Source organism: Temnothorax longispinosus, chromosome 12, assembly GCF_030848805.1.
Source record: "Temnothorax longispinosus isolate EJ_2023e chromosome 12, Tlon_JGU_v1, whole genome shotgun sequence".
NCBI classification, from domain to species: Eukaryota; Metazoa; Arthropoda; class Insecta; order Hymenoptera; family Formicidae; genus Temnothorax; species Temnothorax longispinosus.
This window is the reverse complement of record NC_092369.1, coordinates 367,691-385,211: the sequence shown is the minus strand read 5'-3', so window position 1 is coordinate 385,211 and position 17,521 is coordinate 367,691. Positions and strand designations below refer to the sequence as shown.

At 35.4% G+C, this 17,521-nt stretch overlaps 1 protein-coding gene, 1 long non-coding RNA gene and 1 pseudogene across 2 annotated transcripts; 1 reads left to right on the top strand and 2 right to left on the bottom strand.

Moving 5' to 3' along the window:
• Window positions 1-238: 238 nt before the first annotated feature.
• Window positions 239-5,722, bottom strand: LOC139823285 (protein unc-45 homolog B-like). Its single transcript, XM_071795661.1, has 5 exons — window positions 5,286-5,722; window positions 3,528-3,949; window positions 2,890-3,219; window positions 2,358-2,801; window positions 239-1,962 (listed from the first exon to the last, which is right to left on the bottom strand). The coding sequence occupies exons 2-5, from the start codon at window positions 3,927-3,929 to the stop codon at window positions 292-294; spliced, it is 2,847 nt and encodes a 948-aa protein (XP_071651762.1). The 5' UTR covers window positions 3,930-3,949; window positions 5,286-5,722; the 3' UTR covers window positions 239-291.
• On the top strand, window positions 5,602-6,955 carry LOC139823222 (uncharacterized; annotated as a pseudogene).
• A 9-nt stretch (window positions 6,956-6,964) lies between these two features.
• Window positions 6,965-17,214, bottom strand: LOC139823286 (uncharacterized). Its single transcript, XR_011734730.1, has 3 exons — window positions 16,643-17,214; window positions 11,420-11,864; window positions 6,965-8,049 (listed from the first exon to the last, which is right to left on the bottom strand). It is a non-coding gene; the product is annotated as an uncharacterized lncRNA (long non-coding RNA).
• Window positions 17,215-17,521: the final 307 nt, after the last annotated feature.

Sequence of the window (17,521 nt, the reverse complement as noted above, 5' to 3'; positions counted from 1 at the left end):
GCGGCAATCAAGAATTCAGAAAGAGATTTTTGCAGAGACATAGCGACGACCCAAGCCTATCAAGAAACAGTGTACTTCTGTACTTGAAGAAGCTAGAATATTATTTATTGCGGGTAAAAAGTGCAAGGTCTAGTAAATGCAAAGTTTCATTATTTCTTAATTGTACTATACACATTGTGCTCTCATTTATTAAAGAAGAAATAATATTCTATTAATATGACATTTATATGATATTAACATGACATCTATTAAAATGACACAGATCGCAATTAACATTTACATATGATTTTCTTAATCGATGTATTCTTTATTATCAATGCTTTGTGACGATTCATATCCTTTGCTACGTTTCTCTTGATTAGTTACCCATTCCGCAACAATCTCTAAAGCAAGGGATGCTAATTCCTTAACCTCCTTGTTTTGCGCGTTATCGTTTTTGCTCAGTGTCCTCAGTGATTCCATTACGTCTGTTTCGATGATTTTTGCAACAGCATCTTTCGAGTTTCTCATTATATTTAGCAAAATTTTAATACCCCTACATTGTAAGTCACCGTCTGAATTAGCGAGGAAATTGCTTAGTTCTTTTAGCGTGGGATCCGTGTTGAGAATGTTCTCGCAAGTTGATTTGCTGATCGCCGTGACCCTTGTTAGAACTCCAGCATTTACCTTGTACATATTTTCATTTTTGTCCGCGTACAATGTTTCGGACACAAGAGATATAACATCAGAATTGTCCTGCTTGTAACATCGAATAGCAACTTCACGGCATAATGTCAAATTGTCTAGAAGTTGCGCGGACCTGAGTTTCAACATGTAATGCTTTGAATTCATATAATCAGCGATTTTCGGAAATCCTGCCTCGTTGAATATACGTTGTCGCGTGTGGTCATTGACACTAGCTAGATTGCGCAAAGCTGTTAGAGTCTCACTATTCTCATACACGGAACACTCCGGGTTCAGAAGATTTACCATCGGCCGTACAACCTCCATGATTATCTGACCGGAAAACGCAACCTCGGGATGTCTCCTGAGTCCTAGATAGACCAGGGCTCGCGAAGCATGTTTTTTTCCCTTGTCTGTGCCACTCAGTGCTAACGACAATAGTGCTTCCGTGCCACCTTGTTGAACAATTATTTCTCTCAACTCCTGTTGACTGCATATCGCGTGGAAAACGCGGGCCACTAATTCCTTGCAGTTCTGGCTGTCCGTTTTAGCGAGACTTACCAGAGCGCTGGTTACATCGGCCTTCGCTAACGCGCACCGTCTTTTAGTCACAAATTCGTCGTGGTTCAGCTTCTGACTTCGCGCGAAAAAATGGTGATACGAGCTGAACATTAGCAATTCTTTCATCTCGGGTATGAGTTCCTGATCGTCATAAGCGTTGCACAAGTTCACCAACGTCGTGGCCACGGCGTAGAGTACTGATTGATCGCCAGTCTTGGCGAGTTCGTTCATCACTTGAACGACGCGCTTGAACGAACGTTGATCCTCGATGAACTTCTCCTTGATCTCGGCGTCGAAAGTGAGATACGATAGGCCTTTAATGGCCCATATCGTATCATCCTCTTTCTTGGGATTGATCAATAATTGTCTGCAAATCTTGGTTAATTTCTTCGTCGCTTTATCGGTGAATGGATCGATGGTCGCACTATCGCGTAAAAAGCTGTCATCGAATCTACTCAATTTGCACAAACCCACTAACGCTTGAACCCGAATTGAATCATCCTTAGATTGATACAGATTCTCTAATGTATTTATATTTCGACATATAAACACGTTAGCCGTATTATATTTGATTATAGCGGCGACGATACATTCGCAAACTACTTTCTGTTGCAACAGGTCATTCGTTTTTGACATTAGTAACATCATATCAGAAATCAGTCTATTAAAAATAATTACGTCCACAACATCATCTAACGAGCCGAATATTAAGGTTGTTATCGCAAGTACTATGCGCACCTGTAAAACAATCAATTAACAATTTATAGATTTATACGTTTCGTTTTTCAATAATTAATTGTTTTAAAAAATCAAGGCACCTGCTGTCATTTAACTCGAATTGAAAATAGGATAAATCTTTAATTAAGAGTAAATTAAGCTTTAGAAAATATAGTAGATGGTAACAGTTATATTCTTCAATAAACTTCGATTAAATTCTGTTATAATTGTATCTTAATATATAAAACTTGCAGAATATACAATATGGACAATTGAAAAAGAAATCTTCTTTGACATATTTGCTTTAAAAATAGAGTTCAAATTACTCAAATAAGCTACAGTTAAAAAGATACTCGGCCTTTTATTTTGAAACAATTTAAATAATTAAAAAAGATCGGAAGTTACAAAATTCATACTTTATTAGAGTCTATGTCAGACAAACGCAATTTATCTTCAATAAATTCCGCAATGGCGTTGACAAATTTTCTCTTATCATCTTCACACCACATGTTTTCATATATTTTTGTTAAACACACACTGATTATAGTTCGCGTGGAAGACGTGATGTCCATCGAGGATTCGCATTCATATTTCATCGTTTCACTGGCCACCTCCATTAATCTTTGCAAGCCGCCAAGGTCGACTAATCGTTTGGCCCAGTTCAACGCGGTATAATGAATGTTGCGCGTAATAAGTCCTATTAATGCGTCTCTAGCAAGACCTGATATCGTTCTACTCGTTATACTATTCAACAAGAACGACAGAATCATGAAAATTTCTTTTTTATACTTCTTGCATAAAGCCTTGTCAAGTTTTGAATCGGGATTATTAGTCATGCCGCTGTAAGTGTTTAATATATTCTGAAACCGAAATATGCAATAAACTTTTAATTACTGAAATACGTACATGATATACGTAACTACACGTATTTCACTCGTTAATATTTACCTGTAAACAGTATTGAGACGCGTTAACTCTTCTTATAGACGTACAGTTTATCATTTCCAGACACCAAAGCAAACCGACATATTTCACAACGAACTCGGTTCGACTAATATTATTTTTGCATAATGTTCCTACAATACGAATCGCGGTACAAGTCACTTTCTCGTTCTCTTCAGCTTTTACAAGTTGTGCGAGTTTGTGTATACCTTCCTTCTTAAGGATCTCCTCGGCACCAGCATTCCCACGTGCGAGCACAAACAGATTATTCATAGCGTTTTCACGTTTCTGGTTATCTGCTTTCATGTTAAATACTAAATCCATCATTTCTGATACCTATAGTATAAAGTAAAATTAAACATATGTTTGAATATAATGATATGTAATAAAAATATAGATAACTGTGAAAGATTATATTTATATATGACTTAATTTATATACGTACAGGGTGTGTAGACTATTACCCGATAAAAATTTTATAATAAGAAGATTAAAACTTAAATTTGTTTGTCAAATTTTAAATGTAACAAAAACTCTTAGTAATATATTCAGTATAAAAAAATTGTTATAATTTTTATATTATCTAGACAAAATTATCATATCTTGTGAGTTAATAAACTTTTGTAATATTTATGTATATTTACCTCGGTACTAATTCTTGCATTTTCCCGACATTCTTGTAGAATTTTAAGTAATTGCGATATTACGGATTGAACAATTCTGTTATCGGGCATAGATGAAATAATAATCTCCGCGTTCCGAAGTGCCTCCTCGAATCTCCCTACTGCTTTTAGTGCTTGACATTTGCGATACAGTGCCTCTGCATCATTATAACATATTTTTAACACACTATCGCAGTCTTTAATCGCTCTGTCGTAATCGCATATATTTAAATAAGTGGCGGCTCGAAATTTGTAATATACTGCCTTCTCAGCATTGTCCTCTGTTACTAGTTTAATTGCGTTTGTGTAGTGACTTAAGGCTTCAGACCAATTTCCGTGATTAAAATCTTCATCGCCCTTCTTTTTCCACTCCTGTGCAGTCATCTGACTTTGATGGAATAACGCTACAACACAAAATATAGAATATGTTGCATTATATGTAAGTATACGTATATTTTAACATGGAAAAACTGTCTGTGATATGTTACATGTACTATCTTAAATGCGAAAAGCATAGATGATGAAATTATAGCTAAATAGTCATAAGCAAATATAAGACATTAATGGATTGAAAATAAACCTGCAGTTCAATAATAACAATGCAATTTCTAATGTAAGATCTGCATATAAATTGTAATAGTTATAATTTTTATATTAGAGTGCTTTCATTAACATATTGTAAAACAGGTTTATTTTCGATAAGCCATCTTCGAAATAAATAGGAATATTGGGGTTAAATTATAGACTCAATAGTACTTTCCGCCCAACCCGCCGATTGTAATTCAATTATTGTCGATCGCGAAACTTCGAGTTTAGATTGGCGGCGATTTATGACACTACATGCAAATATTTTATTTCGTTTTATCGCGAAAAATACACAATTATATACGCTTTGCTGCAAGAGTCAGTGGCAATTTATATTCCTCCCTTTCACGCGGGAATTAAAATTCTTTAATAAAAAGCGAGTCTGGTCGCGAATTATCTGAGATGCGCGAAAAATTTACTTTTGTGAGGATGAATCTTGTGCCATCGACATTTTTGTTTATATCAAGGGATTTAACGTGCCGTCAAATATTTGTTTGTCGGAATTTTGATACATCCAGTTCCTTGATCTTTTCAAACTAGTTCAGACGTGTTTCGTATAAACAGACCGACACATAGGCCGGTGGCATATGGATAGCATAACAAAACAAAGACTCGAGCAACAATGATTTTAGATTCGTGATAGGTCACATTTCGATAAGATAAATATCGAACGGTACACAAAAGTAATTTTTCAGTTACATAAAAAGGGGAATTTTATTAGCGCATCATATAAGTACGTTGGATCTAAAATTCACTACAAAATTACGGTTAATTATGAAATTAGAGTGCTGTATGCCATTCGCCACTGGTCTTCCTTCATGCAACATGATATTCTTCGTGAGATGTATCTAAACCTGCGTTTATATTAATGAGCTAATCGCAACTTACTCAGAAAACCTCGTGCCTCGTGTATTGTTTCGGAGCCCTACAATGAAACTACTGGCTCGTTTGGTTTTACCCTTTCACTTGAATATATTAAAAAATAGCGCGATAGAACGTTTGAAAAAGGTGAAACATTTTGCCTCGACGTCAAAATATTTTCGGGCGAAACGTAATAATCTTATGTTTTTTAGAATAATCGAAATGGATCACGCTTCACGCGATAAACCTTCATTCAGATCGTCGGCGAAACAAAACAAAATTTAGATCATTTACCTGTCGAAGAGCTTCCTCCTGGTAATGTTCTCTGGTGCCGCTCGAACTTCTTCTAATCGCTCCACAATTGTCTATAATCCTCTCTAGCGCTTTTCAACGATTAATTTAAACTAGCGAGCATTATCCGAAAAGTGCGCAGTGCGTCGTCTCGCTGAGATAGAATTGTATTCTGATTGGCTTTTCACATGTGATCGGCGTAACCAATGAGACATGACGCTGTTCGTCACGTGACTTTTTTTAGAAATCATTCTTTTAAATCGGATGAGTTTCTATTCTCATAACAGGTGCATAACAAGAGCCTGTATACCTGTCTGCGATGTGGCCTAGGCTATTGCGGGGCCGAGTGTTACAAGTCAGACGCGCACAGGGATTGCTCCGAGAGGCCCGAGAGATTTTAGAGGTAGTGCGTCGAGAAGGAGCTTCTCAGAAGAACGCTGCGGTCACTAAGCAAAAAATAATGAAAAATTTTATAGACCTGAACATATTCCCTTATAGAAAAAACTACTGTAGTTGCGAAAAAAGCACACAAAATTATAGTAATTACTGTAATATTTACTATAGTTTCATGCACATTTTACAACTACAATAGCTTCTTTGTACAATTTTTCCTCTGTTCAATTAATGAGGATGACATCTTAGAAGATAATTTAGTCGAGAGATGCACCAGCAAGGTAAAGATTATTCATTAAATCAGACGACGAGTCTGATAAAATAATTAAGAACCGACGTTTCAGAGATTCGTGATTTGATGAATGCTCGTTCTTACGAACGTATTATCTTTCAGCGTAACTTGGAAATCAGAATGAGCTCTGGTGAATCTTATCCAAAGCAAAGAGGCAAGAATTTGAAACGCTAATAAAAATAAAGAAACGTAAAAATTGCCCAAGTAGGTGCCGTGGTGGACTTGCTGTGTGGATAGAAAATTTATTCAACCCGTTGAAGAGGACACTAAAGAGACTTACAGCAATTTATAAAATATTCTGCATTGATACGCCGTTATTTAATAAATTGCAGATTGGTAATAATAAATTTTTGTGCTCAACTTAGTATAATTGAAATTGTGCAATTAAATATTATTACTTTCGTTTTAGGAAGCGTCCCCTTGCGTACATTTTAACGTGACGAGCGTGATATACGTTTGTGCTTATATCACTTTTTACTACTTTGGAAATTACTTCAACTGTGCTGAAAAAGCTACACATGTTTTTCTGACTATCTGTGGAAACATAAGAATAATAAAACTTTAAGAATACGGATTAACGGATTTGGTAATTAAATCCATTATAGAGAATGTAAAAAGCGTTAGTAGCTCGTACACCTATATATTAATATAAATGTATACATTGTAATATATTATTATTAAATGTATACTTAGATTGATTGGTTGCCACAAGGTAAACAAACTTTAGCGGCGTTAAGAGAAGCCGGCGTTTCCATTTTGCAAGGATCAAGCCTAAATAAAAACTGTCGCTACCCTCGGCACTCTCCGAGTTTCACCAATTGCTAACAGCAGCGAAGAAAGAAATTTTAGTCTGCAAGAACAACAAATAAGAATTCATAAAGAAATTTTTGTAGAGACATAGCGAGACGACGCAAGCCTGTCGAGAAGGAGTATACTTCTGTGCTCGAAAAAGCTAGAATATTATTTATCATGGGTAAAAAACGCCAAGGCAGGTGTCTTGTAAATGCAAAATTATATTATTTATTAATTATATTATACATTATAGGCTACCATTTATTTAAAAATATAATATTCTATTAATATGACATTTCGATTTCAATTAACATCTTATTAATATTCACATATTTTCTTAATCGATATGTTTAATGTTATCAGTGCCTTGTGATGATACGTCCTTTTCGATATTCACAAGTTGTGTGATTTTGGATAAATTATTTTCTTTGAAGATCACCTCATCGGCACTAACTTTCTCATATGTGAGCAGTTGCAGATTACTCATAGCAGTTTCACGTTTTTTTATATCTACGCCTACATTCAATGCTAGATCTAGCACTTGTGATATCTAACACAAAGCACAATTAAGCATATACTTAAATATAATAACTTGTAATGAACATATAAATAACTGTGAAAGATTATATTTATATTACGTAATTTTTATCCATACAGTGTGTGCAGACTATTAAACTATAAAAATTAATTATTATATAATAAAAGAGAGAAAACTCAAATCCATTTGTCAAATTATACTATATTAAGTGAAACAGAATATATCCAGTATGAGATATTTGTTAAAATTTTTATATTATTTAGATCAAATTATCATGTCTTGCATGTCTTGCAAGTTGCCGAACTTTTGTAATAGTTATGTGTATTTACCTTGGCGCTAATACGTGAATTTCTCTTATGATGTTCTTGTACAATTTCAAATAATCGCTCTGCTTCGAATTGGATATTTTCGTTATCGGGGTCAGATGAAATAATAATCTGTGCATCTCTATATGCCTCCTCGAATTTCTTTAACGCTTCTAGCGCTTGACATCTGTGATGCAATACTCTATTACAACATATCTTTAACGTACTGTCGCAGTCTTTAATCACTTTCTCGTAATCGCCCAGTTTTAAATAAGCTTCCGCTCGATATTCGTAGAGCGCTGCTTTTTTAGCGTTGTCCTCTTCTAGTTTCAGTGCGTTTGTATAGTAACTTGAGGCTTCAGACTAATTGTTTTTTTTTAACTCTTCGTTACCCTTCTCTTTCCATTCCTGTGCAGTCATATCTGACTCTGCCATAGTGGAATAACTCTACAACACATTATAATATGACGTGCTGCATTATACATAGTGTGTCCGGAAAGTAATGACAATGATTTTTATACGTTCTCTAGAAAGGCTGCGTAGAGAAAGTGAGGTAGTTGAGAGGGAATCTGAGGTATACGGTTAGACCCTTTCATTGTCAGTTGAACTCGAGCCTTTCGAAGGTCGCCCAGAAGAGCGCTGTTCATCCTAAGGCCGGTCCTACAATCAGTCGTTCTACATATGTCGGAGTCGAATGTTGAAACGTAGCCGATGGTACAATGAGGAAAATTCGTTTTCGGAAAAGAAATTCTCTTATTAGACGGTCGGCTGCGTTCCAACATCCGACTACGATATACGACTGAATGTATAGAACAGGCCTAAACGGCTTCCCTTCTATATGACAAAGCGGTATTCCAATACATTGTCCTCAGCGCATTTCAATTAAACGTTTCTGAGAAGCTGTTTTTCCAAGGTTCACGCAAAATTCAATTGCGTAACGCTGGTCGATGCTCTTCTGCATTTTCGTCCGCGACGAGAGTACAAAACAAGGGTGCACTTCTGTAACGTACCGACCGTTCGAAAGGCTCAACTGAAGAGGATCCGATTGTATACTTAAGATTCTCCCTCAACTAACTCGATTATCACTTTCCTCGCGCAGCCTTCCTGGGGAGCGTAAAAAAATCATTTTCATTATTTTTCGGACATATGCTTTAACATGAAAAAACTCTCTGTGATATTTTATACGTATTATCTTAAATGCGACATGCATGATGATAAAATTATTATTAAATAATTATATGCAAGTAATACACATTAATGAATAAAAAATAAACGCACAATTCAATAGTAACAAGGCAATTTCTAATGTGAGATCTGCATATAAGTTGTAGTTAATTTTTGTAATAATTTTTATATTAAGACGTCGACTTTTATTAAACTATAAAAGAAAAGATCTGTTCTAATTTAAACGCTTTACATTTCATCTGACGAGAATTTTTGATTGATCGATTTATATTCATTTCTATAAGACCAATATAGATCAATTTTAATCTTGATTTAACTTTCTTTTTATCTATTTTCTAGTTGTAAGAATTAGAGGTATATAAATGAACATTAAAAAGTTTTAAAACCAGTTTTTCAAGAAGATAGTGAGCAAGTAAATTTTCTCAAATTTTGTTACTGCAATTTAAAATTGTAGATTTCGATTCAGCTCACTCAACGTTCTCAGAATGATCCAGGAGCCGTTTGTGCATCGTATTATAAATAATGTAAAATTATCCCGACCCAATATAATTTGCAAACGTTTTTAATTATTTTCGACGAATTATCTTCGTCATTATAAGTAGGAGCATTGGGGTTAAATATATAGATTGAATAATGCTTCTGACTCGCTGATTGTAATTCAATTATTGTCGATCGCGAAAGTTTGAGTTTGGATCGGCAACGATTTATGACACTACATGCAAATATTTTATTTCGTTTTATCGCGAGAAATACACAATTATATACGCTTTGCTGCAAGAGTCAGTGGCAATTTATATTCCTCCCTTTCTCGCGGGAATTAAAATTTTTTAGTGAGTTTAGTAAAAAGCGAGTCTGGTGCGAATTATCTGAGACGCGCGAAAAATTTACTTGCGTGAGAATGAAACTTATTCCATCGACATTTTTGTTTATATCAAAGCATTTAACGTGCCGTCAAATATTTGTTTATCGGATTTTTGATACATCCAGTTTCTTGATCTTTTCAAACTAGTTCAGACGTGTTTCGTATAAATAAACCGGCACAATTGTTGGGTAGTGTAATGTAAGGGTAGGCATAAAAAAATGAAGACTCGAGCAACAATAATTTAAGATTCGTAAAGGGTTACATTGTGGCAAGATAAATATCACAGTAAGTACATAAATGTACATAAAATTAAATTTTTAGTTACATAAAAGGGAGAAACATTAATTATTAGCGCAATGTAAAAGCACGTTGGATCTGGTGTCTATTATAAAATTACGGTTTATTGTAAAATTAGGATGATATGTTACTCGTCGCGTTGCTCTTTCTTCATGCGACATGAGATTCTTCATATAACATGAGACGTTTCTAAACGTGCGTTTATGATAATGCTCTAATTGCAACTCATTTAGGAAAACTCGTGTACTGTTTAATAGGGTAAACTCGGGTAAAATGACCATACAGGAAAGATGGCCAACTCATGTTCATTCAATGTTTCATAGCCCAGTCAATAGATCCCGAAAAAACCGCTGAAATGGAATTAATTCCGGGAAGCGATTTTTTTTTTGACTGTTTCGGAAAGTCATGGGTAGTCTAAAACCGGATTTTCGGGATTCTAACCTTGGAGCGTTAGCCGTCATTTTGATTAAAAGGGTGATTTTGTAAATATCTCGCTTATTTTAAACTTTAGAGTAAAAGTGGTAATAACCAAATTTGTAGAAAATTTAATACTCTACAATTTTGGTTCTTATCACTTTTCACCTAGGATCGATATTTTGGGTCTTAGACTCGAAAATGGGGGGTAAATTTTTATTTTTTTTATTTTTTGAATATACGCGCCATAAACTCTACCCCCGTGGTAGTGTGGAAAAGATGTTTTTCATTATACCAAGTAAATTCAAAAAATAAGAAGCAAATAAAAAAATTTTACCCCCCGCCCCTTTCGAGTCTAAGACCCAAAATATCGATCCTAGGTGAAAAATGATAAGGACCAAAAAATTGTGGAGTATTAAATTTTCTACAAGTTTGGTTATTACCACTTTCACTCTAAAGTTGAAAATAAGCGCGATATTTACAAAATCACCCTTCTAATCAAAATGGCGGTCATCGCTCCAGGGTTAGAATCCTGAAAATCCGGTTTTAGACTACCCTCCATGACCCTCCAAAACAATAAAAAAAAATCGCTTCCCGGAATTAATTCCATTTAAATGTCTCTATTGACTGGGCTATCACGGCGAGCTAGATTGAAAGAACATAGATTGGCCATGAATAATAGCCGATACTATCCGTGAGGGAACTTTTGTGCCATAAACCAGAAGAATTAAGAAGAAGAAGAAGATAGGTTGATGGCCATCTTTCCTCTATGGCCATATCTTACTCGAGTTTACTTTTACTCTAACCTTACAATGGAATTATTGACTCATTTGGTTTTACCTTATCACTTTGATAATATTATACAATAGCGTGATTGAGCGGAGATGAAACGTTTCGCTTTACTTATCTCGACGATTTGTCGAAGTATTTTCGGCCAAAAAGTAATAATCTCACGTTGGTGTTACGAATACTTTTATTACATCCAATTAGATCACGTCGCACGCAGCAAGCTTTCATTCAGATCGTCGGCGAAACAGAACAGAATGTAGATTCTTTTACCTGTTAGATAGCTTTCTCTTGGTTCTCTCGTGTCGTTCGAGCACCTTCAAACTTCCTGTGCTCGCTTTATGTTTACGATCCTAGGACTTTTCAAGGAGTAATTGAAACCGACAAGCATTATCCGAAAAAAGCACCATGTGCCGTCTCGTTGGAATAGAATTTCACTCTGATTGGTTACTCGGTAGCCACGTGACCGGCGTAGCTAAAGGCACGACGCGCGACGCTGCGCTTCACATGATTTTCGAAAGCGTGGGCTCGGCCGCCTGGAAGGCCAACAGCAGAGAGAAGCCTAAGAGAGGCCATCTCGGCCTTTTTTGTAGGATCGTTGAAATCCCTTGTACACTACCGCCAGTACATCCATTTTCAAAATTGGTACTACGTAGTCACGTTCATTTTCCGACACTGTCGATGTGAAACATCATTCTGGTGCGCATCCGTGCTACATCTGCAAATGTAATAATGTTATATATATAATATAACTAGAATAAACAAAAAAAATTACTCTTACACAAAATAAAAAATAATATTTACCTCAGTTTTTTATTAAAAAATACATGGATAGAATAACGGTTTTTACGGAAAAGTAATTACAAACGAGTATATTTAATAATAATGAAATACATGCGCCTTCATTTTAACTTTAATATATGCGGATACAAATAATCCTGGGGTACCAACTCAATTTGAGACGATTCGAACCCGATAATAGATTCTGAAAAATTTTATATAAGAACATTTTACAATATATATGTATATCTTATCATTTACCAATTTCTTTGTTACGTTTAAATTCAAGTTATCGATACTTCATAATCTAATATCAGGGTACCCATTCGACTTGTATCGAATTTTTCAAGTATCCGCACATTTTTTATTACATTCATGGATGTACGAGAAAGAAAAACTTTAAACTTTTCTAAAAATTAATAAAAATTAAAATTTATCGAATATAAAATATCACCGTTTGCGTATGTATTTTATTATAGAAATATCTAAACTATTTAAATGCTTAAAAATTAATCTGTACGAATCAGCTAACTCCTACGTATCTGGAAATGGTCTCTAAAAAGAGATTAAAAATTAAAGAAAAAACATACACGTTTGTAACTACATTCTTAAGCACGATTCGAATGTATTGAGAAGAGCATGCAAAATAATTCTTGATTTAAACTTATTTTCTTAATAGTATAAATTTATCGTTATATCTATGCACATTTTACTATTAATAAGTTTCATTATTGTAAAAGTAATATTAGTAGGTATTACTATTAATGGGAGAACATTTAACGAGAAAAATAAAATCTTCTCTAAAAATATAATAATTAATTCAGCGATTGTAAAACATGTGGTAGTCGTCATGGACCCATTGCCAAAACTACTGCTTCCGGAAACCGCTAAGAAAACCTGATGGGATTAATTTCGCCACTGCAACGGTAGCTTCCAACTTTCAACGAGACGCCGAATTAGGCGTCTTGCAGATAGGTCCCACGAAAACCGACGAGAAATTACTCATCACGATAAAGATTATTTCGACTCTACGCCGCCGCCGCGCCGGTACGAACCACGCATTCGCTAGCGTTCACCTAACGTGAGAAACAGTGATAAGGCCCATCACCGAGATAGTAATCGCGATCACGAACGTGGAAAAAACACGGTGTTCGCAATAGTCTTTCACAAATATTTACCGCGGAAAGAAATTTAGGAAATTAATGTAGAACTAAAAAAAAAATTAATTTAGTTCTAAATTAATTTTGTAAATTTAAGACCAAGCACACACACACACACACACAATTTTGCGACTTTTGACTCGTAGCTGACGATATAATGCTCCTGACGATATGACTTCTGAATCGGAACTATTTTTTCAAATACATTCGCGACTCACAATCAGTAAAACGACGATGTTAAATTTCACGAGTAGAAAGTTAATATTCGACCACTAGCTTAGCCATGATATCTTTGTATTTTTATTTAAAAAATTCTTATTATACATTATAAAAAATTGGCGATATTTTCAAACGCTATTATAAAGAAAAATAAAATAAAAAATAAAAGAAGAAAATATTTAATAACGTTTTACTTTAGAAAATGTTGTGTTATAAACGCGTTTTGATTTCGTGTAACCCAGATTACATGAATTAAACATAAGTTTAATTTAATACAATTACGTTTTATACAATTTATCTAACATTTTATACATTAATACATTTTATACACTTTATACGACAAAATGTAATTTTATACATAAAACAACCTATATTATTGCACTTTCATAAAAATAAACTTAAATTTCTTAAAATTATTAAATACATTAATTTCTTTTTGTCATCGAATCACCCCTCTTTCATCCCTACCTATCCGTATCTCTACCTACCCGATTTTTATCTAGTTTTTACCCGTTCCTACCTAACCTACATGAATAATATTTCTACCTACCCGTGTCTTTATCTGATATACCTATAGTTATGATCGCGATTACCCAAAATTAAAAAAGTGCGCGGAAATTTGATTTTAAATCGGAACCGTAGGAGTTTTATGGAGAGTTTAATTTTTAATTTACGCGGAATTAATTCGGATTTAATTTAGATATAATTCAAGACGGTATTTCTCCGTCTCTGATTACATGCAATCGCACGTATACAAAAAAACCTTAGGCTTGCCATTACATGTACCTTTTGGCGAAACTTCCGAAAACGTCCATGCTCAGATTTCGGTGAAACTTTGTGAATAGATTCCTTTTAGATAGAAAACACATATACCAAAAGAATTTTTTGCGACTCCAAAGTTTAGCAACTTTTTTAACATTTTTAACTTGCTGCCTCCGCGCATACATTTTCCACGCGAAACAAACCGAAACAGCTCTCAAGTAATGTAAAGTCATACACAAAGTACAAATATATTAATTTATTTATATACAAAATAAATAAAAAAATAATATATATATGTATATATTATATATATTATATGTATATATGTATATATTATATATATTATATGTATATATATTATATGTATATATTATGTATATATGTATATATTATATATATTATATATATATATATATATTATATATATATATATATAACTTATGTAGTTTAGTGACGCGCTTTAAAAGTATTTAAGTGTTTAAAGCGCGTCAACTAACCTACATAGGAGGCTTCGCCCCCCCCCCGTATGCGTGAACTTTTCATGCGTGGAAAGTTAATATAAATTTTTAAATAATATATACTTCAATTGTGTGTGTATAAATAGTACATACGTAAGCGAAGAAGGAGCTACCGCACCTCCCCTGAAAACAGGGGGAGGTGGGGGTGAACCTCGGTTCGTGTGAAAAGTGTATGCGAGAAGGCAGTAGGTTCCGCCTCCGTGCGGGGGGGCTCCACTATTATTAAACTAGACACATAGTGTGCCTCCAAAGTATATCATGCGTGAGCTTTTCACGCATGGAAAGTTTTAAACTTATGTGGCACCTTGTTTCGCGTGGAAAATGTATACGCAGAAGCAGCAAATTAATATATTTGTACTTTGTGTATGACTTTATGGTTGTTTACATTACTTGAGAGTTGTTTTAGTTTGTTTCGCGTGGAAAATGTATGCACGGAGGCAGCAAGTTAAAAATGTTAAAAAAGTTGCTAAACTTTGGAGTCGCAAAAAATCCTTTTGGTATATGTGTTTTCTATCTAAAAGGAACCTATTCACAAAGTTTCACCTAAATCTGAGTATGGACGTTTTCGAAAGTACAGCCTACCTTTTATACTGGTACAATTGATTGGTGTTATACACCAACCTACTTTGATCCTCTTCGTCTTCTTTCTTCTGGCCAGAGTAGACTCACCTTTTGTAGTACTTGGCCGTATTCTGACTTCATACAGTCAGATCGGCAGCAAGAAGAAATGCTCCTTCTGCTACCGGCTATAATCATCGCCGGCAATAAACGTAAGATTTTACGCTTTTAAACGATGCGCGAAACACAAACGCGTCGCGAAGAGGCCATTACAATAATTAAATTAATTAAATACGAAATTAACAATTAACAATAACAATAATAATTTTATTAGCGTATGAATTAATATTTCACATTTATACTTTACACGCGTTTACTCATAGCAATTAAAAGATATATATTCAGTAATTAAAATAGATATCCGATTAGAAACAAATCTAAATTTGAAAACATTTTTGGTAATTATTTACAATAACTAACACAGCTCGGATTACTTTGACCTTGACATATGTTGTCAAAGTCACCCTCTTGAGTGACCTTCACAATGTTTTAGCCGGCGGTCATTGTTTATTAAAAAGTTATAAATAAAAAAAGTTTGAAAAATATGGCAGCTATTTTGAGTATTGAAAAACATAAATGACTAAGAAATATATCGAAATAATTCACGCATACAGTTTCCACGCGAAACAAGGTTCACTCACACCCCCCCTGCTTTCAGGGGAGGTGCGATAGCCCATCCCTTGCTGAGGAAAGTGATCTTGGCAACATATGTCAAGGTCAAAGTAATCCGAGCTGTGTTAGTTATTGTAAATAATTATTAAATTTTTCTATATCAACAACGTTTTAATTTGATCGCGATTATGAAATTTATATTAAACTTCTAAATATATAAACTTTATAATATAAACAATAAAACTTTGATTTGAAAATACATGATTGAAAATTACTAGACGCGCATTCCAATAAAATTTAAGACCCATAGCTCATATGCGTATTTTTATCGATTTGAACGATTTGTTGCTGAATCTCATTTTAAAAGCATGTATAGAGATGAGAAATTCAGATGAATGACTTAAAATCCAAAAGAGATAATAAATTTCCCCACACAATTAGAAATGATAAAAATTACTCTTTGTATTGTGCAAATTATTAAAATTATTTTTCGTCTAATATATTATTTTAAAATCATTTTTAAGTGATTTGAGTAGGAGTAGGAGCGGAGCGGGGGGGAATCGAGGACGCGCGAGCAGGGGGAGGGGATTTGTCAGGGCGGCCAGCGCGTCGGGACATGTTCTACAAACATTTATAAACATTTAATGCTTCAGATGTGAGCGGCCGAAGGGTCCGCGGGGAGGCGGAGGGTCCACGTTTTATGGCAAGAGGTCCGCGTGACGTCACATGGCGCGCTCCCGCTCGCGTTGTCTTTCCCTCGCGCGCGGTCTCTCTCTCGCTCCCGCGTTATTAATTTTTAGATAAAAAAAGAAAAAAAAAGAAAATACCTTAATCTTGACGAGGGGGAGCCCCATGGCCGCGGCCCACCGTCATCCGTCTCAACGCGGCCAATAAATTCGCGTGCACCTCTGCCCGCGGCCGCTCGCGTCCGACGACCGGTTGAGCTCGCCCGCGTTCGATGATCGCGCGGATGTTAGCGAGCTGTTGCGCGCGTCCGACGTTCATGGGGCGGTAAGCGTCCGGATGTCGAGCCCGCAGTTGGGTGTCCCAGATTAGTTGCATCCGCCCGATTCCGCGTAAGATGCGCGAAAGCGGATGACGCGGGGGTTCGGGAGCAGCGGGCCTCTCTATATCCTCTATATCTTCAAACTCGGGAGCATCGGGCACTCCCCCCTGGATATCACTTTTTTCTATTTTACGAGCGTCTTGCAGGGGAAGGCGTGGAGACATCACAAAACCACAAAATTTAAAAAAATCACGTGTAAGAATCAACTCGACGGGATGTAGGGATAATAGATATCAGAAGTGCTTAATTGAATACAGTTTATTCTTGTTTCGTTACACACGATTCGATACGGTAGGCACCGCAGCGCGCAACCGGAGACGGTCCACCTCTACCTTTCGCGGCTCACGATCGTCTGCCGCGTATTACAATCGGAGCAACGAGCTCCGTGTTCGGCTCTGATCACGCGTGTCCGGCGTGATGTCTTCTCTCGAAGTTTCCGCAGGTTTTCCAGCTACGGTGCCAACGTGACTAATCTTAACGTTTCTTACAGTTCGACCCTTCTGACACGTCATTCGTCCCGAATGAGGCGTGTTAACAAAAATTAAACTCTTTGATTAAAATGTCAAAATAAAAATTACTTCGGTTAAACGATATTATCTCTTACTCACTACGCGTCCTTACAAACTAATAATTGATTTAT

Bases quoted from the DNA above. Each gene is read 5' to 3' on its own strand.
- LOC139823285 (XM_071795661.1), bottom strand. From the start codon at position 3,929: ATGACTGCACAGGAGTGGAAAAAGAAGGGCGATGAAGATTTTAATCAC. The intron at 2,802-2,889 runs GTAAATATTAAC...TTTCGGTTTCAG, and splicing joins CGTCTCAATACTGTTTACAG to AATATATTAAACACTTACAG. The intron at 1,963-2,357 runs GTATGAATTTTG...ATTGTTTTACAG, and splicing joins CTGACATAGACTCTAATAAA to GTGCGCATAGTACTTGCGAT.